Source organism: Equus quagga, chromosome 6 (genome assembly GCF_021613505.1).
Source record: "Equus quagga isolate Etosha38 chromosome 6, UCLA_HA_Equagga_1.0, whole genome shotgun sequence".
In the NCBI taxonomy this organism is placed as follows: domain Eukaryota; kingdom Metazoa; phylum Chordata; class Mammalia; order Perissodactyla; family Equidae; genus Equus; species Equus quagga.
Genome location: NC_060272.1, coordinates 65740275 through 65767694, shown reverse-complemented (window position 1 = coordinate 65767694; position 27420 = coordinate 65740275). Strand labels below are relative to the sequence as shown.

Below are 27420 nucleotides of genomic sequence, written 5' to 3'. Positions count from 1 at the left end.
AGTGAGCAAGGGGAGATAACACCAAGATAGTCAAGAGCAGGAATAGACTGCGTGTGGAGGGGGTGGGGTTAAAGAGGATCTAGTATTAAATATCTGGGTGGGTTTTGGCGGCATTGACTAGGAACAAGAGTTGAGGAAGAGGAAGAAGTTTTGAGAGAGACTTTGACTAGCTTTCTTTGTTTGGGTTTAAATTTTTAGGAGATATGCATGGAGAGGTGTCCAAAAGGCAGTTGGACCTACAGATCTTGGGGAGAGAGATCTGTGCTAATGAAATGGGTATAGGAGTCATCTCTTAGACAAACTGGGCCAAATCCATAAGCATAGATGAGTTTCACAGGGTCTCAGGATAGTTGCTAAAGCAGATCACTATTTAAAAGCAATAACTGAAATATAATTATCAGAGGAAAGTAAGAAAAATTAGAGAAGAAATAAGTGAACAGTAAAAACACAGTAACTTTAAAATTAAAGGAGGACAAGATTTCAAAAATGAAAGTGATAAAGAGGGTGAAATGATGCAGACACAAAAAATAAGATATAAAGAGATCAATGTCCATTGACAGCAGTGATATGGAAGCTCTAGATATTTTCTAGAGTAGTTTTAGTGGAGTGATGGAAGCAGAGGCCAAACTGCAACTGGATGAAGAATGAATAGAAAGACCAAGAAAACAAGGTATCTTGTCTCGACTTCTTTTCAGTGTTGCTTGGAGGAAAGGAAGGAGGGAGACAGGAGTGGTAGCTACTCCCACCCCTGGGAAACTCAGGGTTCAGGTACATTTGTTCCTTGAGTGAAGGAGAAAAAGAGAGGAACCATGTGAGATGCAGGTGAGAAATAATACTCTACTACTACCGATGAAAAGCAGAAGAGTAGCTAACATTTTTTTTTATCACATTATATGACAGGCCCTATGTTAGCTATTTTACATGAATTATTGTGCTTTTTAATCCTCATATAGAATAAGATCTCTGAGATGGTGGGTAGTAAAAAAAAAAGAGCTTGAAATTTATGGAAGTTACAGAAGTAAAAAAAGAAAATTGAAGACCCACAAAAACACAGAAATAAGCTGTACAGTGAGCGGGAGCCCCGAGGGCATCACTGGACATCCCTTCACAGTGATTGACAGCCATTAGGCTGAAACAGGGTCATCAAGGGACAGTTAACTCATACCTGTCTAGTGCATTCTGCATATTCAAGTGCTTAATAAAACTAGGAGTTAATAATCTATTTTTTAGTTTTTGAATAACTTCAAACAAAAAATAAATTTTTGCTTGCCAATTTACATTTCATTATCTGGAAAAAAAATTCAGGTAGAACACCTGATTTATTTGGGTTGAATGATTTGGGTTATAATATTTAAGACATGCAATTATCTGTTGCTTTCATAATAATAGCGGAAATCATTGGTATGGATACACAAAACTAATACATAATCCAAGCAATTCAGTATATTTGCTTTTAGAATACAATTTATATAAGACATTTTGCATCAGATTCTCTAGCCATACTCTTAAAATTAGTTTGTAATATGTAATCATTTACCATGAAACCAGGAACAGGGCAAGGGGATTCCTGGAAATCTTAGAGATCATAAATTAAGATGGGGTTAGGTATAACCTAGTTAACTGCGGATGAATCAGATGTCTGAAAAGGGCTTGGGTCTTGGAACCAGAGCTGTTCCCTGAATTCAAGAAGACCTGGGAGGAAACTCAGTTCTAGGTACTGTGTGGAAGTTCTTTCTGCAAGACGAAGCATGGAATCAGGATAGGGCAACAGACATAGATGGGGTGGTCTTGGCAAGCAGTTTGCATCAGGGCACACAGTAAAGAGTCACAAGGGAGCTGTGAAAGACTGAGTGTGCAAATTTCTCCATCAGAAATCCAGTAAGCCAGTCAGCAGACTGACAATTTCCAGGAAGTTTGTTCGAGGCAGAATTTAGTCTATGAGAGGAGAGGTTGTGGGATCTGACCATTGTAAATCTCTAGTCCTAGTTCCTAAGGGCAAATTACGAAGTCAGGGATCATGAATGAGTGGGGAAAGATGCTAAGTTCAGATATCAAAACTGAGACACAGTCCAAGGCCATGCTTGTCACGAGGATGTTGCCATAAAGGGTTTCATTGACTCTCTCCTGTCCAGGGTCAGAAAATAGCATGAAGAAGATGACAAGCCTGAGTAAGCTGGTCGAGCTGGAGAACTGCTGTTTAAGCACAGAGGAATAAAGAGGCTGGGAGCAAGAGACGAAATGACAAGGGCAAGCTGGGATGACTTTCTGTTTCTTTATGATTCATGGTTTGTCTCAAATATACTTCCGAGAAGATGTGAGTCAGTTAAGGCTGAGATTAAAATTTCATGTGCAAATAAACAGAGGATGATTAACTAAAATGGAGTTTTAAATATTCAGATCAACGATAAAACAGGTACAGAATTGAACCTACAAGGATATTTTAACCATAAGTCATTTAGTTTCAGTGAAGTTATCAATTTCCTCCTGCTTGAGAAATTACTGTACTCTCTTATATTACATAAAATTCTGTAATGGCCATGAATAGAGTCTGAATTTTAAAGTCACCTACAAAATGACCATGTATTCACATGTAGTGACTGTGCAGAGGTACTGTGTAACTTCTTCACTCATCTGCTAATTAACTGTTTATCACAGTTGTCGGTTTATCACAGTAGGAAGGAAATGGACATGTATGTAGAGGTATATTCCATGAGGACTGTGTGAGCTTCACACATAGTGGTCATAAACCTGTGCTGTCAGCAAACCTGATTGTGAGAATCACCAGAGGCTGACACTGGAGGAGGCTCGTTGCTCATCAGGTGTAAGGGCACAGAGAGCTTTGTGTGCATAGTAACAATGGCCTCCATTAGCCTTGGGGTTCTATTTGGATTATTTCTTCATGCTTAGATTTTTGTGTAGGGAACTAGAGAATGAAAGAGACATGTGCAGGGACTTTAGTATCTGCAAAACACATGAGGAAATGTTGACAAGCACTTGGATTTTCTGACATGATTGGTTTTGTATATATTCTATCTTTTAATGTACTTGTAAGCTGCCAATAGGGCACAGGTTCCCTTTTTATTCCACATTTTAAAACAGTATATATAGTTTTCCTTCATATGAGGTTGTTTTAAAGAAAAGACCATTTTACTAAAACTTAAAGGTGCGGGATTTTTTTTAATGTCAGAAAGATCCATTTGTGTTCAAAGCCATGTTAATTCTGTTTCTTGCATTAAGCATAATTTTCTTTGCAACCACTTGTCACAGTTGAAATTCATAACATAATACACTCTAAATTCTGCACAACGTTACCAGTGGAAATGTCTGCTCGACTTACGTTGAAAATGCATTATTCTGCTTTTCACATCGTATGCCTTTGCAGCTTAACCCTTTCGTTTCTTCATAATAGAAGTATAGTTGATTCAGGCCATTTGCAAATGCTAGCAACACGAGGCAGTATATGAATAGAAACTTCAAAATGTCCAGGAGCATTCTTCCCAGGGATATTTGCAGAGGCCCCAGGTGAGAATTTGCGGTAAATAGTGAGATCAGGCGCAGAGAACTGAAGATGTTTGCAATGGCAAATAAAGCTTCAGCCACCAAAGTGGGGTGCCACATGTCCCAAGATTCTCGTGGATTAAGAGCACTGTACTGGAGAAAAGAGAGAAACAAAGGGAAAATGAAACAAACATGTATATATGAGGATGTCAAGTTCAGGCCAGGATGCTTTTTCAGGTAGATCCTGCCTATTGTCAGGAAACTCACGTCCTCCATGGTGGTGGCAGCATTACTAACCTATACAAACATAAGAATTTATGAAAGTAGTTTATAATTGATGAACTTTAATCAAAGTGGCCTTCCTGGCCTGGCCTTGTCATTGTGTTCTTTGTTAATATGTGAATTACATCTTTCCTTGACCTTTCTAATGGAACTTTAAAAAAAGAAAAGGAAAATGTTACGTGGGAAAAAGCATCTGATTTTATATTACGAAAAGATAGCAACATCATAATAACAAAAAAAGCTACTTTATAAAGGAAAACTACTAAATTTTCAACAAAATAATCAATAGCCTTACTTACTATATTTGACAAACTTGCCTATTCTAGAGGAAAGCACGTAGGATACAAATTACATATAAATGAGTGGAAGTAGTGGTTTGTTCCTTTGGAAATAATAATGATCAATATGGGCATAACTATTAGTGTTTTGTACTTGTTACATCGTAAATAAAATCTAACTTAGAAATCATCCTGGAAGCCAACGAATTGCTAACTTTATATTTAATAGGTAGAAAATGTGATATTTATCTGAACATTCCTTAATCAGATAAAATATGTGACTTGAGAAAAAAATATTTGCTACATTAAACTTTGGCCAGCAATTATTTAAAAAGTAAGACTTAATTAAAATGTCTGCTTTGAACTATCTTGATATTATTCAGCTATATAAAGAGCACAAAGAAATTTATCCTTTGTACTATTGAGGTAAATTGTATTCTTTTTTTAAAAAAAAGGGTCAAATATGCTCTTTCAAATATTGCATTTTAAAAATCTGTATAAGAATTGAGCAATAAGTTGAATTCTCTTCTTCATACACATCGCTAAAAAATACGTCTAGACAATTGCATCTTTGTCCTAATGGTCATGTCAGAAAAAAACTTTTACTTCTGTGTGAGTCTCATCAGAATATTTCCATTCTTTTTATATTGCATTTTATACCAAAGACCTTTACAGATGTTATTTCCCTTGAAACTAATAGATAGTATTTTTTAATCTCCCTGAGGAGAAAATACATCATAAGCTCCTGATTTCGTTCAACCCTCAGACTCTTGCTTGAGTGACAATTTAAAACAATCAGATTTGAACTAGAAGGAAATTATTTTCTATTTTTAAATCCTGATAACTGTTCTTGAATATTCGCATGCATAGCTTTAGCACAAAATAGCTAATGATTGAAGATACGGAAAAAAAATAAAAATTTAAGATTTTTTTTGTTGTTCATTATAACAAGTATCAGAGTGAGGGTTGGTGGTAGCAAACACAACCTAATTCTCTCCATTCAGCCCACCCTTATATTTTGCCACCTTCCGCCAAAGACTAAGATCACACTCACCTTCCTTTTCTCACTTCTTTGGAAAGACACACATATTTAAGTAGAGAACATATTCTCCTCTGTTGATGGCTAATTACATATTTCTCTCTTTTGTTAACCTAATGTGGCTTAGGGCCACATCTCAAAATATACACAATATGAAACAGTAAGCATTCTTAAGGATGTGATCATTTTCTTGGAATTTTTCACAACATTTAACACAATGCCTGTATGTAATAGATGCTCAAGAAACGTTTTCTCCCATCAAATATTCATAGTCCAGTTAGGACGACAAGGACAACTAATTATAATGAGAACAATACCAGATATTAACACAAAGTGCTTTGGGAAAAGAAACGAGAAAGTGATAAATTCTGTCTGGAGCTGATGGGGCCAGGATGGATGGAGTTATATGTTGATGGAGCTTTAACGGTCCTCTGATGTGATCAAATCTAGCGGAGATGCTGTTCCTTACTCTAGTTTTCACAGCCAGTCGAGGCAGTTGGATGTAGAATCCATCATCACACGGTGCTTGACTTCAGCTCTGTTATTGACTTACTGTACTTCAGAACCCTTCTCAGCAAATTATCTCAGCTGGGACTCACAAAATCATAAGAGGAAGGTTTTCCATTTTACACATCAGGAGATGCTAGATTCTGCCCCAGGATAATGACCCAAGTCTGCTTCAGAGTGTAGCTTCTGGTAATTGTTGGGAAATAATGCTCCACGAATATGTTTCCATTAATGCATAGTCAGGGCTTCCTGAGCAAAACACTGCTGGCATCTGGGTTAAAGGATGGCAAACAAGCCTTGGAAGTTAAAGATAGAGAACTCCTGAGAGAGTTAGAAACGTCTCCCCTGGAGCTATCTGCTTACACTCTAAGGATAATAAACCTAGGGGCCTCTGTTTCCCCAGAGAAAATTTGTTTACTTTAGAAATTTAAAGTCTTTCCTCCTTCTCCAGGGGGAAGATGGGCATCTGGCACAGCTGCACTAGAGAAGCTCTGAGATTCATAAATTCCCGGTTCCTCTCCTGTGGGACAGATTCCTGTATGAGGGGGACATGTGGCTCTCATCTGTCACCCTGTGGGGGATTAGGACATGGTGACCGATGCTAAGATCGTTTATAAGTAAATAATTTGTCTATTCTCTGACCCAGAAGTCTCGTTTCCTATCGGGAATAAATAGAGATATAAACATTTAGTTATCTCTTGATTTCATTCCTTTAAATTTTGCTTTTCATTTTTTCCCCTGTCGTTCACATATACATTTGCTTAGGTTTTTAAATACAGGCATTGTTTTACAAAGCAAATTTTAAAATTCTCACAAACCATGGTGTTCTTTACATTTGTAAAGAAAAATTGTAATTCTTCAGTTATTAAAGGTATTTTTCACACCTGTAATTAGGAATTAAAAGATTAACTTGAATTAAAAACTTTCCTTTGGCTCTATTTTCTAAAAAGTATCCACAAAATCTATATTCTGCCTTTACTTTCGCATGTTGCCTCCACCCATTTGTGCTGCCTCGTCTCAGCAGCCTTTGCAGGTTCCTCTTTCCCTCCTGCCCCTTAAAGGTTGAGTTTGTTCCTCCAGCCTCTTCTCTTCTCATTCTACCTATTCTCCCTGGATGTTTTCCATGCTTTCAACTGTCAGTTATGTGCTGATGACTCTCAATTCTGCGGCTCCAGCCCAGACTCCTCACTTTACAGTCATCTTTTACATTCCACTGCCTTGTTGACTTTTCTGCTTGGATATCTCACAGGCATCTCAAACTCACAGGCCAAAAATGAAACTCATCATCTTTTCATCCTCAAACTCGTTCTCCATGTATGCTTTCTCATCTTAGTGAATGGCAGCAAATCACCCAAGGCAGAATTGGAGGTTGATCCTAGAGTCTTCTTTCCAAATTCTCAGTCTCTAAACTCAAATCTTGTATGTATTACTTTCTCCTCCTTATTCGTATCTTCTCTGTCTTAAAAGAGTTCCTCTACTTCCCAGAGAAATTACTAGAATATGCTGCTAACTGCTCTCCCTGCCTTGAACCTTATCTGTACAATCATCTATTTCCTCCAGAATCATCTTTCAAAAGGGCCAATCAGGGGCCGGCCTGGCGGTGTAGTGGTTAAGTTCACATGCTCTGCTTTGGCAGCCTGAAGTTCATGGGTTCAGATCCTGGGTGCGGACCCAGCACCATTCATCAAGCCACACTGTGGCAGCATCCCACATAAAATAGAGTACGATTGGCATGGATGTTAGCTCCTCAACAATCTTTCTGAAGCAAAAAGAGGAAGATTGGCAACAGGTGTTAGCTCCGGGCCACTCTTCCTCACACACAAAAAAAGGGCCAATCAGACTATCACACATTTTGCTTAATGTTCTTCAATGATTCTGCATTGTCCTCAAGATGAAATTCTGATTTCTCAACAATTCATGGAATTTGAGTCTTGACTTCCTTTTGAGAAGGTCCTGCCACTTGTCCCTAATGAGGTACTCAATGCTCTATCTCAAACCTTTAGTAGTGGTAATTCCCCTAATTACCCCCACATTCTTACCAAAATGCCTTTCTATTGACACCAGGCCTTTATCTAGAATGGATTTAAGTGCTAATTATTTTGATTCTCCAGCTATTACTTATTCATAAAATATATGTTGTGTGCTTACTCTCTGTCATGCACTATCCTTCAGGGTGCATAATCTTGATCAGACAAGATAAAGTTCATGTCATATGGGTTTACAAAATCGTGAAGAAGACAGACATTAAACAATGCTAATCCTTCCTTTGAGAAGTACACTTTGACTGAAGGTGAGTAGACACTAAGATCCTGCTGACCAGAGCCTGTAGCTCCATGTTGTAGAATAAGCCTTTAGAAAGAGAGAGAGAGACACCAAGAGCTACCTTCACACCTTTAACCTTTCTAGGACCACCAATTCCTGCTTTCCTTTTTCTCTCAAGTATTTGCTTTCTAGGCTAAACCTACCACAGTTTGGTTTTGCCCTAAGCCTTCATTTCTATTCAGATTCTTTTTAAGAGAACTGCTCCTTTTGCAGACTATAAGATAGCATATTTGTGTTTGTACTACTTGCCAGTTTTCCACATAGGGAGGTTCGTCTAATGATTTTAGTTACTGGACATCTAGTAGAGTGCTTTATATATGATAGGAGCTCAAAAAGCATTCTAGGGCGAAGAATAATAGACATATTCAAAAGCATAGTTGTCAAAAAGGGGGATCATTTGTAGAAATGTAAGTATCTTAATGTAGCTGGAATACAAAAATTTTGGGAATAGTGATGAGTCTGAGAAGAAGTTGGAGCCAGGTCACGAAGATCTTAGCAGAAGCGTTAAGAGAAGAAGATGAATTAAACCATAATGTTGGGTCATAAGTTCCTTGAATATAAGAAAATATATATCAGTTCATCTTTATGTCCTCTATGGTCTCTGATGCATACTTATAAAAGTCAAGTAATGAATCAAAGTAAGTAAAAATTAAATTGATGCAAACTGAAAATATTTGTCATATGAGATTAAGAAGAAAATGTATACATACTGGTTTTAATGTCTGATTGATAGAGTGAAAACCTTTCGCTTTCTATAAATTGGTTAGATAATTAGTGAAAGATAGAAAGAAGGCATTTGATCTTCTCCTGTGGTAGATAATACTAGATTAAACAATTAGGATTCAAATCTATAGTTCTCGGCCATAAAACTAAAGAATATTTAGAAAACTGCATAATTTGGAGAGTACACTACAGTTACAGCATTTGTGAAATGGAAACAATATTTGCCACCTTTCTAGCTGATACAACTAGGAAGGATCAATGAGATGTATACTTAGAATTATTTAGAAGAATGCTGCTATGAAAAAAATCCATCATTACTGTCAAAATAAATGTTCTTATTCATAATAATTTTGATTTTTGAAAATATTTAAATTACACAGTGGAAGGGGCATAGAAAATTAATCATTTCTGTCAAAAGTCTGAAGATAAATATAAGACATACATTGTACATATGGAGCAAGGGCTAGGCAATATTTAGGGGAAAAACAGCCCTAAGGAAGTTAAAGTAACATTTTATAATTGTGCCCAGGCATCAAGCAGCTCTGGATTCACACTTCATACACAGTGAGAAGAATAAATGACTGACACACCTTCCTCTAGAGAATTAGGAGCAAATTAAAAAAAAAAAAGCAACAATCCATGAGCTGTGAAATGGTAATGATCAAGGTATACTAAGAAGCACCACAAAGCCTTGCGTGTAAGGGGGAGAATACTGGGTCACACATCCCTCTGTGCTGTCTTGGCCTATACAATACAATGCTGTGGCATTGCACATGTAGGGGAGGAAGACATTTCCTCTTCCCAAATGTGGGTTCGTCTGACTGGAGAACGAATTAAATTCACATGAGACAGAATAGCAAGAGAAAATTAAACAAAGCTTTATGAGGAACAATGGCCCGGGGCCTTTCTTCCCGAAGGAAGAAAGGGCACCGAAGAAGTGGGGTGCACAGAGTGGTTATATACCCCCAAACAGGGTGTTTCACATGTGATTGAAATGTCCCTCCCACAATAGTCACAAGATTGCCCTGTCGGCACAGTGCTTGATGGACACAGCAGGAGGCAAGTCTATTGTCTTGAGCTGGGTGGTCACAGGTGAGGTCAGCAATCAGTTCCTAGCCTAAGGAAAGATGCTTAATCCTTAAAGAAATGCCAACAGTTGGAAGGGGGAGGGAAGTCGGTTACAGGAGGTTACCAGACAAGCACAATAAAATGCAGTTTTAAGTCCTTGCCTTTGGCATCGATTAAGAGTTTCTAGAGAGAAGGTCATCTCCTTTCTTCTTCCTGGTACAGAGAGGGAGTCACCTTTTACAGATAGAGATTTACCTTACAAATGTAAATGTGTCCTAACAAAGGGCAAGTTCCATTCCTCAGAGCCTCCTTCCCTGTCCCAGTTTATCAAAAGCAATCAGCCTCAAATAATCCTGATGCCAAAGAGAAATATCTTGGGGTGGCCATTTCCAGGTCCCCACACATGAAACTCAAAACCAACTACGGAGTGCTTATATTAACCTCTATTCTATGGCATTAAATATATTGCTTAATTTAATCTTCACAAACATTCTATGGGATTTGATTATTAATTTCCTTTTACAGATAAGAAAATTGAGGCATAGATTAAGTAACTTGCCCCCAATCACACACGTAGGAAGTGGTATAGGCAGTACTCATACCAAATGCAGATCAGAGCCCAAACCATGGGCTGGGTTAAAAGGGCCCCATTTTTGTATATTTTAAAAAGATACTCCCTCCTGGTGGATGAATTGAAAAGGATGAAATAATTAAGCAAGGTGGCCCTCTGTCAGACCTGTTCTAAAAGGTTTTTACAACCTTTTAAAAGATTCTCCCTCTGGACAGACCAATTACAGAAAGATTTCCCATTCAGTGAGCTGACAGTTTTTTTTTTTTTTGGCTTGGATCCATAGTTTGGCCAGAAAGACCTGGGTTGGATTTTCACTCACATTGATGGCCCCTCAGACAGGAGGAAGAACCTGCACCATGCCAGGAGAGATCCCAGTTATAACTCTTCATAATCTTGCCTGCACTACAATAGGCGAACTTACTATTTACCAGGAAGCTGTATCAGGATGACTCCATCCACCCCATACTTCATAATTAATAAATCATCTACCTTGTGGGTCTTACTTCCTAATTTTTTGTCAAGTCCAACCTTCTATTAGCTTCCCCTGTGTCCACTGCTCCACTTTAGGCATTCATCATCACTGGACTCATTCCATGTTTAAATTTCATTAATGACTCCTCTCCATTTATAGGGTAAACTGCAAATTCTATAGCAGCAAGTGGAAGGTCCTTTCCGTCCTCTCTCTGTCCCTGTTTCCTGGATCATCCCTTATAGATATTCATCTCCTTTACACACTCAGACTTTTGCACATTGTGTCTTTTCTCTCTGGAATGCTCATGCATGTTCATGAACACTCACTCTGCCCTCTGTATAATTCCAGGATGGTGCCAGTGAAGTTTAGCTCCTCCCTTGATGCTACGATAGCCCCTGATGTAGAACTTATCACACTGTAAGACCCTTAATTATATGCACTTCTCTTTCTCCACCTGACTGTGAACTGCTTTAAGGCAGGGACTATGTCTCAGGCATCTTTACATTCTCAGCAACCAGATCAAAAGCTGGTTTCTTAGTGTGCCCTCTTAAATTCTTATTGAGTGAATTAGCTGCCTCATTCATAGCATGGCTGTTTGCCTTATTTATAGCAGAGTCTATTTTTGTACGCAAAAAAGACAGCTTTTCCTAAAATACTAAGTAATGTTATTAAAATTAGCATGAAAATTGAATGATAGAACAAAAATAAGGTAAGGAGAGTGAGTCAACAAGTCAGCATGACATCACACACACATAAAGTAAGTGCTCTTCTGTTTTGACAGATAATAAAATTGAGGCCTGCATTAAATAACTTGCCCCAAATCATACAGGTTACACATGGTAAAGGTAAGCGTGAATCCAGAGCTCAAACTCTTTGTGAACTAAAATAAAGCAAATGAAGAGTCATAATAAATACATTACAAAAGGCAAGTCCAGAGGGCTCGTAGTATGTGAAGACAGAGGAGGAGACAGGAGTAAAAGATAAAGAAGAAAAACTAATAATGAGTGTTTATTCTGCAGCAGGCAGTTCAAATATACCTACTCATTTACTTCTCATACCAACAGCATAAGGTAGAAATGAATATTTTCCTTGTTTTTACAGACGAGACATAGAGAAGTGAAGAAACAGTTCAAGTTCACACAACTAGTAAGTGATGAAGGAAAGAACCAAGCCCAGGAAACCTGACTGAAGTGCCCGCCATTGAACGCTACCCATGCAACCCAAGCTTTAGTTACACAAACGCATTATTCCGAAGGAACATGTCATAGTTTATATTCACAATCATAGCTGAATTCCCCTAATCAAAGTGCATCAGCAAACTATACACTTCCTGCAGACTCCATGTGATTCACATCATCATCATCTAAGGTAATTTCTGTGTTCTTTTCCATCTCTTTCCCCCCCTTCTCCTTCTTCTTCATTACTTGGGGTGGGTGAGTTTAATTTTAAATATAAATATTCCCTTGGTGTAGTATAAGGAACAATGTTTATATTTTACTATTAAAATAGATGTTGCACGTGAAGAATTTACAACTTTTTATGAAAATTCGAATCCCATATCTAAAAGCAAAAAATCCACAAGTATCCATTAATTTATGTAACTATACCCACTACACTATATGCAAGAGTTCTTATATATGAAAATATATATGCACTATAAGCAAACACCATGGAATGTAATACATACAAATATTATGTATTCTAGAACAAATATTATTGTAGACAAGAAATATATGAGACAGGTTCCTTTTAGAATTAATCCCAAACTTCTCTAGGCTGTTGAATAGAATTATATAGCCCACCATTCAAAGTCTTCCTTTAGACTAGCTACATTAGCATCACTTGGGAGTTTGTTAGAAATGCAAATTTAGGCCCTTCCCTAATACTTCTAATTTAGAATCTCCAGGGATGGAGAAAAGGAATCTGTGTTTTACCAAGCTCTCCACATGATTCTTATGCACTTGAAAGTTGAGAACTCTTATGGTCATATAATACTAGAATTTTATAACTGCAGGGGGCCACAAAAAACAGATAGATGACTGTTTAGTATAGAGATGTCCAAAACAACTTTATAGATATATTTAAGGATCATAACAAAGGAAAGAGGAAGTGGACACATATGCACTTAAAACCAGACTGTCCATCTCCTATATACACGTATAACCTCTTCGGTTAAGACAGTACCTTCTGCTATCTTAATAAGGTCTTCAAGGCCATTGACCTCAATGAACATAGGAAAAATTACCAAATTATGTTTCCATTCTAAAAACATAGCTTGCCCTGTTTCTACCCATGAAATGGGTAGGAAACGATTTTTCCTAATATTTTGGTGAGTATTGGAAACATTTTAATTGAACAAATTCTGGAACCCATGGCCTTTCTAACTTTGGGGAATTTTGACCCTGTCATAGATGAACATCGCACAAGGAAGTGCAGGTCTTTTTTAAAAGAACTAGACAAAATGAGTAAGAGTTCACCTACATGTTAGCATTTTCTAGTTCAGATCACTAAATTGCATGAAGTATTCATGTAAAGTCCAATTAGACAGTCTTTATTTTTTACTAGTTCACTAATCATTTTGAAACAAAATTTTTAAAAAGGAAAAGGCAAGAGGGAAGAAAATGAAAGACAGGAAGGAGGAGATGATAATACATTGGTTTGAAAAAACATCCTCCAAAGTACAAAATAATCCCAATTGTCATTGCAGAACAAAAACGTTTTATGTAAATTAGGTGGTTTGGGGTAAGATTGATGTTGTACAAAATCTGAAGGAGTAATGGGTGTGTAAGATTTCAGGCATTGTCATGTTGAATGGGATGAGGAGAAAGAAATTATATTCTGCTCTAACTATATCAAACTATATTAGTTTAAGCTGAAATAATAATTTCAATGCTTTGAAAGAGTAATATTTTGATCTATGTAATCTTATCGGTTAGTTATAATTAATAAAAATAGATTTTGGTTGCCAAAATTTAAATAGTATTTGAGGTAGAATTTCATTAGAAATGTAAAGGATTAGAAACTGGAGCAGCTGTTGTGAGTAATTTTGAGGCATCATTCAGTTTAGATGCAAGAAAATTGGGTGACAACTTCTAAGTGTATTAAAATTTGTCTTCTGACTATAAATCGTGTATTACCTATGTATTTTATACCTATCTGTGAATAAAGTCATGGGCTGATGAACATCACATCCAGATAACGTTCTAAGCAACATCATTAATAAACAATAGCAATTGAGGTATAGCAACATTTATCAGAACTTATGCTTTACCGATGACATAAACAATAGTTACCTTTACAAATGCAACGATTTTCAAGGAGATTGTTGCTAAGTATAGGGAGTTCATCACAAAATCCATTAGATTCCACCAATCATGGATGTAATCTTGAAGTCCGCCATCCCACATTTGTTTAATTTCTCCCCATATAAAACCTGCAATTATAGAAAGATTCATTGTAAGTGTGATTTTTCAATCAAACCACTAAAACAGAGATAGAGATATACAACTTAAGAATTAAAGGATCTTGGAGCTGCAAGAGACTAGATAGTTACACTAAATGCAACATCGATTTTTCTAGGTAGTAATATTGAGTCCCAGCCAGATTTCAAAACTTTCAGGACACTCAGCTAATTGTAGAGGTTGCTCTTAGGGCGGCTTCACTTTCTTTTATCAGTCTGATAAATTCGTAAGAATGTGCAATTTTTGAATCAAACTGCAATTCCTCTATGACTATATATTTTTCTCATGAAAATATCATAGCATTTACTTGTAAACAAATACTTTAAGACATGTTTCCTCCAAGTCCAAATGACTCAAGATTGATGAGAAAACAGTGTGTCTAGTGAGCATAACTCACTTACTACCCTTAAGCAGGGTACTTTGTTGTGCTTTTGTGACCAATTAGCACCTTCAGAGATCTGAGTTCAGTTCTGGACAAAAGACAAAAGACGGTTATAACATTCATATTGCTTCATTAAAATACCTCATGTCTAGCAATAGCTTTAGAGCTACATCCAGGGAAAATAAAAATCCTTTTATTTTATTACGCTAATATTTCTAATCAAAAATGTTTTATTTTCAAATTCTAGGAAATACTTTCAAAATATCACTGTATACTGTTATTCTACTTCTATAATCTTATCAAAATTTTATAAATCTATTTTTAGGTCCTGATAATGAGAAAGAGAGATATGGAAGTATCTAGAATCAAGAAATATTAAATGAATAAATATGACTTTATAACTACATTAATACAAGCAGACAAAACTTTTAAGATGATGATAGTCTGGAGCGTGAAATGTGAAGTGTAGAGTTTCACATGTGTCCTACACTAAAAGCAAGACAACATCAGATTAACTACAGAATCATAACTTTTCATGAGCCCATCAGAGAGATAAGAAACCAAAGAGCCTATACTTCAAAGAAAAGCAGGTTCCTCCAAAGCAAGCCACAATGTGAGTGTTAGCTCCCCTGTGCCCGAGTGCAGGGGTAACAGACACTGGCAACATACAAGAGAGGAAGAAGATTTCAGAAAATCTTTTGAAACAAACTTCTAGTGTGAGTGTGAGCTAGTGTGAGAGGATAGAACCCCTGGGACATAGTCCAAGGGGAGTGTCCACAAACTTGCCTGCTCTTTTCCATAGACCCCATCCACTGCTCCGGAGGCTGATTTTGGGGGAAGACACAAAGTCCTCCAGAGGCTCTTCTCTTTTAAGGAGCTCTATGGGAGAAGCAGGAAACAGTCGTGGGCCTCGCATTTATACCAAAATCATTAGAGGTTTCCTGCCACAGGGAGAGGCTGGAAACTCTTCTGCACACGAGCTGCAAAGTTCTACTGCCATGAAAGGAGGGTATGGATCATTGAGAAACTGCATCCCTATCTCCCAGGCTAGGCCTATCGAAGTCTCACTACAGGACCCAATCACAGAGAATCTTCCTGCCTTACATCACAAGGCTGACAAACACCAGGTAAAAAGCAGAAGCTGGCAACTACTGGAGGAGTGGCAAGAGCATGGATTGAGACGCCCTCTGAAGCACAGGGACACGGGGAAGGCCAACAGCTGTTGGTGGAGCAGGAATTCTGAGAATAACACTCTTTCCCAGCTGTCTTAGTCCATTCAGTCTGCTATAACAAAGCTTCATAGATTGTCTTATAAACAATGGAAATTATTTCTCATCCTTCTGGAGGCTGCAAGTCTAAGATCAGGGTATAAGCATGGTTGAGCCTTGGTGAGCGCCCTCTTCTGTGTTGCAGATTACTGACATCCTTTGTATCACATGGCAGAAAGATAGCAAGTTAGCTTTCTGGTCTCTTCTTATAAGGGTACTAATCCCATTCCTGAGGGCTCCACCCTCATGACCTAATTGCCTGCCAAATGCCCCACTTCCATACCATCACATTGGGGGTTAGGGTTTCAACATACGAATTTGTGGGGGAGGGGTGGTCACAGACATGTCATCCACAATACCACCTTAAGCAGAAGTGTATGGTGCCCTGAAATTGACTGCAGCAATAACAAAACCCAAATCCATCTCAGCTCCTAACTATATTGCTTCAAATTCCTGCACTAATGTTCTAGCACAAGAGGCATGTCTATTTTCAGGCATAAATTCTGTGTACTTCTGTCTAGCCTTCTGCACAGGCAGAATAAATACCTTTACAGAACACACACACGCACACCATGATACATCATATTCAAACTGTTTAAAACAAAAAAAAGAAAAAAAATATTGAAGGCATTGGGAGTGACAGGTGGGGTGGAAATAAACGATACATTGCATACAAAGAAATATTAGACTGACATCCAACTTGTCTGAAGCTATGCAAGACAGAGTGATATCATGAAAGTGCTGAAAGGAAAAAAATAAGTCAACCCAGAATTCTACACACAGCAGAAATAGCTCTAATAAATGAAGATGAACGAAAGACATGTTTTAGACAATCAAAACTCAGTTTATTGCCATGGGACCCATGCTACAAGAAATGCTAAAGGTATATTTTTTAGGCAGAGGGCATATGATACTAAACAGAAACTTGTTTATAAAAAGTTTACAAGTTTATAAAAAGAAATAAAAATCTATATTCAGAAATGGTTAAAATAAAAATTTATGTAAAAAATTTTTTTTTTATTTTGAATTGCTCTAACGGATAGTTGACTGCCTAAAGCAAAACTAGTAGCAATATATTATGGTTTATAATATATATAGCATATGTAAAAGTAAAATGTGTGGCAACATTAGCGCAGAAGATGAGAGAGAGGAATTAGAAACATACTATCATAAAGGCAAAATAATGTTATTTAAAGTTAGACTGTGACAAATAAAAATTTTATATTGTAAATGCTGGGGCATCCTCTTAAAGTATTTTTAAATGTATAAATAAAGAGCCAGAAATGTAAATAAACATGGAGTTATAAAAGATAATCCATCGACAGGCAGAAAAAAATGGAAAAATATGACAAAGAACAAATGGAAAAAACAAGAAAAACAATAGCAATGGGGTAGATTTTAAATCGACCAGTATCAATAATTACGTTGAATAAAATGCATGCTCTAAACACACTAATTAAAAGACAGATGGTTGAATAGGATAAAAATGGAAAACACAACTATGTGACAATTCCTCAATAGGTTAAAAGTAAAGGAATAATAGGGGCCAGCCCGGTGGCATAATGGTTAAGTTCACATGCTCTGCTTTGGTGGCCTGGGGTTCAAAGGTTCGGATCCCAGGCACAGACCTACACACTGCTCATCAAGCCATGCTGAGTGGCATCCCATATACAAAATAGAGGAAGATTAGTACAGAGGATTAGTACAGAAGATTAGCTCAAGGCCAATCTTCCCCACACACAACACACAAAAAGTAAAGATACTATGAAAGATCAAAAGCAAGCTCAAGTGGCTATATTAATATAAAGTAGATATAGTTCAGAAGCAGAAATGCTACTAGGTGTGTAGAGGGATATAACATAAGGATAGAAAGGTCAACTCGCTGAGAAGACAGAACAATCCTAAATATGAATGCAGCTAACAAAATAACTTTGCAATACATGCCATAATTATTAGAACTGAAATAAAAAATATAGAAAGGTACAACTATGGTTAGAGATTTTAGTATTCCTCTCTGTAACCAACAGAATCGGGTAGAAGTTTTGTAAGACCATAAAAGTTCTGAACAACACTATCAAAAACCTGACAACAGCAGAACGTACACTTTTTTTCAAGTGCCACGTGAAACATTCACCAAGATAGACCATATTATGGGATATAGAACAAACTGAAACATATTTATACAAGTTAAAATCATACAAAATGTGTTATATGACAACATAAATAAATGTATCTGGAAAATCTCAATATTTTGCAACTAAACAACATCCTTCTAAAAACTCTTGGTCAAAGAAGAATTTACAGAAAAAACAGAAAATGTTTTGAAATGATTGAAAATGAAAATACAACCGAAAACTCTGTGATGCAGCTAATGTAGTACTTCCATACTTCAGTGGAATTTATGTCTAAATGCTTTATTAGAAAAGAATAAAAGTCTTAAATCAGTAATCTCAGCTTCAACTATGACGCTATGAAAAGAAGAGCAAATTAAAGCCAAAACAAGCAGAAGAAAGACAATAAAAAGGATAAAAGTAGAAATCAATGAATTTTAAAACTTAAAACTTCAGAAAAATCAATTAAAACAGAATCTAGTTCTTTCACCTGGTCAATAAATTGATAAAACTCTAACCAGAATGGTCAAGAAAAAAAGTGGAGACTATAAATGACCAATATCGGTGCAAGAAGGGACCTCAACACAGATCTTACAGACAAAATAAGGAAACAAAGTAATAAAATGAACAACTTGATACCCATAAAGTTCACAACTTAAAAGAACTGGACATTTTCCCTAAAAGACACAAACTTCTAAACTCACTCAAGAGGGCAGAGTAACTCGAATTGTCCTATACTTATTAAAGAAATTGAATTCCTAGTTAAAAACCTTCCAAAAAAGAAAAATTCAGGTCCGGTAGCTTCATGGTAAATTCTACCAAACGTTTAAGGAAGAAATAATACCACTGCTCATCAAACATAAAAAATACTGGAGAAAGAAACATTTAAGAGGCAAGTATTATTCTGGTAAAAATCCAGACAAAAATAATATAATCAAAGAAAAATACACAATAATAACCCTTATGAATATGCACAAAAATCCTCAAGAAATATTAGCAAATTACATATAGTAATATATAAAATTGATAATAAATCATGAACAAGTGCTGTTTTTCCCAGAAATGCAAAGTTGTTTCAATATTTAAGAATCCATCATGTAGTCTATCCCATCAACATATTATTGGGGAAAAAAATGTCAACAGATGCAGCAAGCAGGTATGATAAAAACTTTCAGGAAAGTACGAATAGGAGGAAAATTTCTTGATTTAATAAAGGACATCTATACAAACCTACAGCTATCACCACATTTATTTTGTAAAGGGCCAGAGAATAAATAACTTAGGTTTTGCGATTAATGAATGGATGTGGCTGTGTTACAATGAAACTATTTATGAAAATTGTCAAAGGGCCAGATTTGGCCTGCTGAGCCATGGATTTCCAAATCCTGTCTTATATCTTGACTGAGGTGGTAGAACATGATTGTTTGTGTTTGCCAACATTTTATATCTCTGTGCCCTAAAAAAAAAAGCAGTGCTACAACTTAATTTAAAGGCAACAAAAATTACGAGAGATTGATGTTGACAACTGGAAATAGGAATAGAATAAAAATAAAGAAATATAATAAAATATAAATTGTGATATATTGCTGATAGGTGTGTCTGAAAATTTTCACAATAAAACTTTGTAAGAAATAAAGCTGTATTAGACATGACGGTCTACTATTATTTAGTGAAAACTAGGAATGGTTATTTAATATTATTAATAAAGTTTTATTTTTTAATTTTGTTATATTTAAATTAATAACCCAGATGAGAACTGATTTCAGCTGAATTAATTATAGCGTGCATTTTAAAGTCTGCTGTCGACTACCGCTTTATTCTAGATTTAGTGCTTATATCCTAGCTTCCTTCCCCTTTGAGGTTTCTTTCATAAATAAATCTCTCTTGAGAGCTCAGATAAGATTGAGGCATAATTGGGGAGGCGATAATGTTTACTGCTTCCACATTGAAGAAAGGAATATATTAGATGGAAATAAGATGTGATGCATGCACTGATTTTAGAGCTTGCGGGAAACAGAATTTATTTTATCCAATGAGAAAAAATGCTAGGTACGCATGGAAACACTCTCCCCTCCCAAATCCATGGTTCTTTTTCCTCCTGAGCCTGGGTGCAGTCTCAGAATCCAGCACGCCACCACATCCTACACAGAAAACTAAGGCCCAAAGAGGCAGTGTGAGTATTGCTACACGATCAGTTAATGGAGAAGCCAGAACTGGATCTGTCTTCTTATGCAGTGCTCTTAGACAACATTTTCTTATCCTTGAGATTTCACAATGTAGCTTATTTGTTTTGTTTTGCTTGAAAGATTGCCAATTCTCAGAGATTAAAAGATGTGTGTGCTGCAACTGTTGATTGAATAAATGCATTTCAAATTAACTTTCATCAGAAGGCACAGTGATAAGAAGTGGGCTATGCCAGGTAAGAGAAGTGAGAGGCTCAGCTCAACAAGGAATCAGCTTTGTAATCTTAGTTGTCTCACCTTTCTGGGTTTCATATACCTTACTGCAGAAAAAGAGGTTTTGTTGATATACAGAATTCCACATAGAGAACAATACAAGAAGAATAATTCTACCTCAGTGGTATAAATAGCCAGATTGCTTCTTCCTGTTTGGATTATCAAAATTTTACTAACAACAGTCATCACAATAGCTCAACGAAAGATTAAAAACTGTTCTGTACCAGAGGACACAGACTTGCTTCGATCTGGCCCAGGAAGCAGAAATTGAATCTTTGATATGAAAATTATAGAAAGAAACCTTCTTGTCCAATGTAAGGGAGAATCCTCTGGCAATCAGAGTTGTTCCAAAACTGAATAGATCCCCCTAGGGGTGGTGATTTCAATCCGGAGCCTGGAATGTCTTCCATCAGTCGTGCTCCAGGGAAGTTCTTGCAATGAGTGGAAAACTGTTCCACTGATCTCTAAAGGTCATTCCGACTCTATGAATTTGTGAGACTGTAGTTTCCGAATTCATATGTATTGTAAAATAAAATATATTTTAAATACCTGCTAACCCACCAGAGTGTTTATATTTTATTTCCATTTACAGATAAATTATGTTATCTTTCTCCCTGCTTCTACCAAACTAGAAAGCCAAATGTGATTATTAACAGTTACCGAAATAGGTAACTTCAAATATTTTGTGGGCAATTATGTAGAAGATTAAAGACACTAGGACCAATGGCTTCAGAGAGCAAAGTGAAGACCATTGGGAAGGAGCTATAAAGTGGCAGTGATGAGCTCAGGATAAGGCAACATTTTAACCTGGAGCTCCTTGAAATCTAGCCGACTCTATTCTTATTAGATGGATTCAAGGAGATGACAATTCAATTTGAAGTTTTGACCAGTCGACCTCTTAGGTTTCCTTAGAAGAGTAACAACAGAAACTCACAATTTAGATATATTACAGTTCCTTTAGAGTTCAAAGAGTAAACATTAAATCTGACTTTCTGGGTCATAAAATAAATTATTTCACTTCTGACCTTTGGAAGGCACAATTATATGCAAAAAACCAGAGATCCTGATGAAATTGAGGACTCATGCCATCATTTTTTTAACTTGAGCTCTAAATAAGACTGTCAATCTGTGCTCTTTGGCTAATGCCAGTTTTGGACTTTTGTTTTTAAAGCACCCAGATTGAAGAATCACTTCCTATAGCTCTAGCCACCATACACCTGCTTGATGATTATTGATTTCTCTTTGTTATGAGCACGTTAGTGAAATAGCAAGTTTCCTCTATTCTGGCAACATTCGCAGAGATTTTTGAAGAAACAAGCCTTTAGAAAAACTAGAGGGTGCTATTAACTGGCTGAAAAATGCATCCAGATAGTAAATTATTTGTGGTAACTAAAAAGCCTAAAGAGAACAAAGCTTTGGGAGCTTCTGTCATAAAATGTTTGTCCTGTTCCCACAATGGGAACATTTCTAAATTGCTCTCTGCTGTTTATAAACAGATACGTGATTTCTCAGAGTCGTGGTGGAGGTCTAATTACAGGCACTGATGTCAAGACTGTGGGGCCCCACAAAGGAAAGATCATAGTGCAAATGAGTCAGAGAACTTCCTTTTAAAAATATTTGTGGATGCCTGGAAGTTTTTACTATTTTTTTCTACCTTTCCCATAACAGTTTTCGTAAGGGCTAGTTGAGTATTCTAGTCCATCCTATCATGTGAAAATTAGCTGTAAGGATGAGATGAAATAGGCAGACCTCAGGTGTCACTTTAAACATCCCAATTTCATGTGAGAAATGCGTAATTTTGCAAACAGACCTCTTGTCCTTCCTTGCTGTCAGCACTTACACAAAGAGTAAACAACCCCAAACAAAGAGCAGGTCACCTTTTCACCTACGGCAGCCTCCAAGGGCCTACACTGGCAGCCCAAAAGCTAGTCAAGGCTCTTGAACTTGGAAGTCTCTTAATAGAACACTGAGTTCCATGTAGCAGCACCAAATCAATGAAGACAAAAAGAACAAAAAGAATTCCTTCCTGCTGGAGTTTCCTTTTTTTCCTTCCCTAATCAGGGAACGAAAAAAAGTAGTCTGTAATCAAAATTCTGCTTCTGTTCAAAGAGAAATCTAAATATAGTTATTTTACTCAGAAGAGACTCATATTATGCTGGATCTGTAAGAGACACTAAGTTAAGGAGCAGCTCCTATTGTCTCAGCTTCACACTTAAAACCCAAACAAAGACAAAGACGAGAGACCTGAGTGTCCACTTTCTGAAGCGAGCTTAGAGACAACAGCAGCCAACCCCTTCCCTCTAGGCTTGCTAAGAGGCATCAGGACCTTGTCTGTTACCAACCACCTGCCCCCCAACTCTATGCTCTGTACAGAGAGAGGACTGGGAAGAGGTGGCAGGAGAGCCTTGAAGTCAGGGCAATACAGTTTTTGTGCTAAGAGGGAATCCCAGAAGGAGAGATGAGGGTGACTACTCACCAGCACTACCATCTCCCTACATTGAGGGAGGGAGACTCCAAGAAAATCCCTCATAAAGACTAGAGAGTTCCACAACAAGGAGAAACTGGCAACTCAATCCCTGCAGGGGCATCTGCTCAGGCAATCGGCTTGCTGATCTCTCCTCGGGTCTAGTTCATCAGGGAAAATAGAAAAGCAGTGGGGCTTGGCAGTAGGGCAGCTGGCAGCAGCCTGATCTCCTGCTGTTTGATGTGGCAACATTTTGTAACGCTCTTGGGAAGTGAGGAAGCATATCATAGGAAGAAGTGGGTTTCAGCCATTTTGCTTCCTGCCCTTGCTAGTGTTATAGGACCCCAAAAGGGATCCACTGCTGGTTATAAGAGTTGAGGGACTGGAACATGTCGGGCAGGGCTGAACCTCTGATTCAGAGAACTGTGCAGTATGGAGGCACACAGGGCCCTCTAAACAACATCCACGCACCTGTCAGGAGAGTCACATGTCAAGACCTCTCATATAGGCTACTCAGTATCAGCCAGAGATGCAGACAACCAACAAGGAAAGAGCTGTGACCAGGGTCTCAGGGAAGTAATGTAAACATTTAACTTTTCCTATCATCCCTCTTCCCTGCAGAACCAAGGAATGGGGAGAACAAAAAGAGTCTGTGTCCCTCCTTCCACTCCAGCTCCAGCATTGGGGCTGCAGGAAGAGTGAATGACAAACAGTTCCAGGTCCTTCATGCCACGTATCAGGTCTCTCGTTGGGAAGAGGAGAGCTTTAAACTGATTATAAGATTCAAGTTTTACACTCAACTGGGACTACTTTTGAAAACCTAAATATAGTAACTTAAATTAAGTAAGTTTCTATCAGGGTGGTAGCATTCCTTTAATAAGATTTCTGCTTAATTAAAAATTTTCCATGAAAACTAAGACATAGAACGTTTATGTAGATGGGAAAACAATGAATAAATATTGCTGCAAGTCTCTTCTCTGGTCCCCTTCTCAATGAGTGGTAACATGGTAACAGTTACTCTACACACATTTTTTAATGAGTGAGTATTAATTTTTTCACTATGAAAATTACTCCTTTCCACTTCATGCAAACTTCCCACGGATAACCAGGAAAAATGAGGATTATATGTTACAATGAAATGATTATCTTGTTTTCTTAAAAACTAAAATATCACTTTAAATTAATAAATGGAGATTCTGCAGCTGTGTTTGAGTGTCCTTAGTCTGAAGTGAGTTTTCTGAGGTGGTTAGGGCACGTTGCCAAGGGAGAGAGTGGGAAAAAACTATAGACTTGTTTCTTGCAAGAATATCTTTCGAGGCTGTTTGAGAAGACGGATAATTCAGAGGTGAGGCTGAAAGTACGAGCATCTGAAGCAATATGATCTTAATGCCTATCAGACAAAAGGTGAAGAAATGGTCCCAAGAAAGGAAGAATATATATAGGATCACTTGTCTCTATGAGCCTATCTAAGTGAAAATGTGATCACCGTTTTTCATTTTACATTTTCAATTTGGCAGCCCTTGTTGAAATTTTCAGATTTGTTAATATCACTCCTTTAAAGGATAAAAATGTAAAATAAACCATGGAAATGAGAAGCTGAGTTTGTTAGAGAAAAATTGTTAAATAAGTATGTGTTATAGGCAAGATGTATAATCCAGATACTATGAGCCGTTCTTAGTTTATGCCTAGGAATTCACCAGAAGCTGTTTTTAACAGAGCTCAGATCTCTTCCTATGGTACATCTTTTTCTCAGTTCACCCTTCTCCTAATCATGCTCAGTGTACATAGATTTATATACTATACAATTATGGCATCTTAGGCACACACGCAATATAAAGTCACTTCAGCCATTTTGTTTTCTCATTGGAAACAAAGTATTTCCTGCATTATTAACATGATAGCTTTCATTAACATTCTACTTCTTTTATGAAAAATGTTATTAATTTCATAATTTCTTTTTGCTAAGCTGACAAGTCTACATCAGGATATTTCAGACATATGCACACTTTTTTCAGGGGAATAAGCTATGACACAAATTCGATTGTTATGATTGAGTTGTAATGGTTTCTGTGGAAAAATCCAAACTGGTTTTGGGGAAGCCCCTAAAAACTAGCATCCAAAAGTTTTCTTTTTTCATATTTTACTCCATATTATCTCCAGAAACAGATGACATCTATTTGAGATAAAACTCCTGTTATAATTTGGATGAATTTTCATAATATACATTATACACATAACATGCTATATTTAGTTTGCATGTAAATTTTATGTAAATAGGAATTTCACAGATGAATATTCTATTCATTTCATATCCCTAGCATTATATGTTAAAAATCAAGCCTTGAGTAAGTTAAGAGCCTCAGGTCATGGCACAGCAGAACATAGAAGTGACCAGATCTCTAATATGACCCAGGCTCCTTTTAATCCATCAGTTTTTCCGATGACACTTTCTCCCTAGACACTTGAAAAGTATAGCTCTGTTATCAGGCCCATATGCATGCTTGATAGAACTATTGTTTTATTTTTTACTCTAGTTTCAATGGGTAATTTGATAGTCAGAGAAGTCTACTGGTATCTATCTGTCTAGAATCTACCTATCTATTGAGAGTGTTCTAACTGAATTATCTGTGATTAGTTATCTCTGTCGATTTGAACTATATCTCAAGATGACTAAAATCACATTTGATCCTCGCAGGAGGTTTTTAGATTTCTTTGCTTATATGCTAAAGTTCATCCTGATAGGAAACTTCTGCCAGGAGATCTCTTAAGACTGTTTGATGGGAGAAAAGAAGGGTCGATAACCTTCAATACAAGAAAATCTGAAGGAAAAATAATTCAAAAAGCTTCGTGGGATGATGAGTTACATCTTATCAATGACACCACAGTGGAAGGATATAACAGCCATTGTAGATTGTTTTCTAAAGTTATAAGCTCAACAGACATCCATTTAAATAGTTAACAAGATGTTGAACTTCAGCAGGAAAGATACTGCAAATAATATAGAAACATTATTCCGCCATTGTACTAAATCACAGGATATAAAGGGTCAGTAATGCCGAATAAGTTCTTATTGTTGAAACACAGCAAAATATACAAAATAACAGAAATTCCCAGCCAAAACCACACTTCTTGAGATAAAGGGATTGATTTGAGAGGACAGGCTTTAAAGTTAGAAAACTTTTCTACTCAGAAAAAGTGAAACTTTATGATATAAATATATAAAACAAATAAAGCAAAAGTCTTTTTGTCAGGATAAACAAAATGGGTGACATAAAAGTAATCATTTCTCATAAGTTATGGTATCACAGGTCTGGGAAACATCCCCTGAAACTGGAAGGAAAGTAAATTTATCACAAGTAAAAAAGTATTTCTTTATCCAGCAAGTAGCTCACAGAGGTGACGTGGGTTGAAAATCTAAATCAGTTCAAGAAGACTTGAGAAAAACCCATGCATAGAGCGTCAATATGTGATTGGGAAAACTAACATGATGAGGGACACATTTATAAGCCACACCTTTCTCTGTAAGTCATTCAGTCTTATTATAAATCTAGAACCTCATAATGGAGGGGCCATGAAATGTATGGCCATTTACTTTACCAGGCAGCAGGACTGAGTGAGACAATATAGAAGGCTCATTAATTTAGCCATCAAATCGGACTATGCCTTTTTGTCAATAGCACGCTTTTGGTAAAAGGTTAAAGCATTTCTAACCTGTTGGTTTTAGCCCTCCTCCACCACCCGTCACTTCCCCTACCCAAAAAAAAGAGACCAATTTTCTCTACCCTAATAACGATAGCTCCCCAGCACAGGATAATAGGAGTCAGTGGGACTTAAGAAGCCATCACGCTAAATCTTTCATTTTTTTGATGAAGACATTGACAAAACTGAAAGGTTGTGACCACACATAAGTTAACAGTCTCTTAGTGGTAGAACCTGGGCTTGTATTGAAATCAGTGCTTTTCCACAAGAGCCCGGCATCATAGAGAATATCTCTTATAATCACGGATCTAGCAAAGCACTTAGAACTGAGTCCTAGATATGAGGCACTCAGAATTCAGCAGGCTGGATGAACAATATAACTGTTTTGACAGATCTATTTGATTTGAAACATTTGAAAATTCTTTTTCTCATGCTCTGTTATTTAAGCAAGATGATCATTCATATGTATTTTCTTTTGATTCCAGAAAATCTCTTTTCATCCTAAAAACTCCCAGATAAATGAACTCCCTGCAGTCAGAGTATCTTAAAAAAAAATGTTGCCTTTAGCAAATATTTGTCTTGGCTGGAATTGTAATTTTCACAATTAAATTTATACTTTATTTAACCATTCAGCTGTGGTTTGGATATGGTTTCTTCTCGTCGACTTTCATGGAAAATTGTTACAAGTTTTGCATTTAGGAGGCAGCCAAAGACTGTTTTATTTGTACAAGTTATTCAAAGTTTGGAGCTTCTATATTTTAATATTATTTACCATTTTCTGAAATTATTTCACATATCTTATTATTATCTGTTTCTCCC

General features: G+C 36.8%; 1 protein-coding gene across 4 annotated transcripts in view; it reads right to left on the bottom strand.

The window, feature by feature from the left end:
* The window catches only part of TRPC4 (transient receptor potential cation channel subfamily C member 4), a 206894-nt gene that overhangs the window by 23227 nt on the left and 156247 nt on the right, over positions 1-27420 (bottom strand). For all 4 annotated transcript variants that reach the window (XM_046663667.1, XM_046663666.1, XM_046663669.1 and 1 more), the window contains 2 exons: positions 14054-14193; positions 3338-3651 (listed from right to left, as the gene is read on the bottom strand). In XM_046663667.1, coding sequence (XP_046519623.1) covers positions 3338-3651; positions 14054-14193 — 454 coding nt within the window. The remainder of the gene's footprint in view (positions 1-3337; positions 3652-14053; positions 14194-27420) is intronic.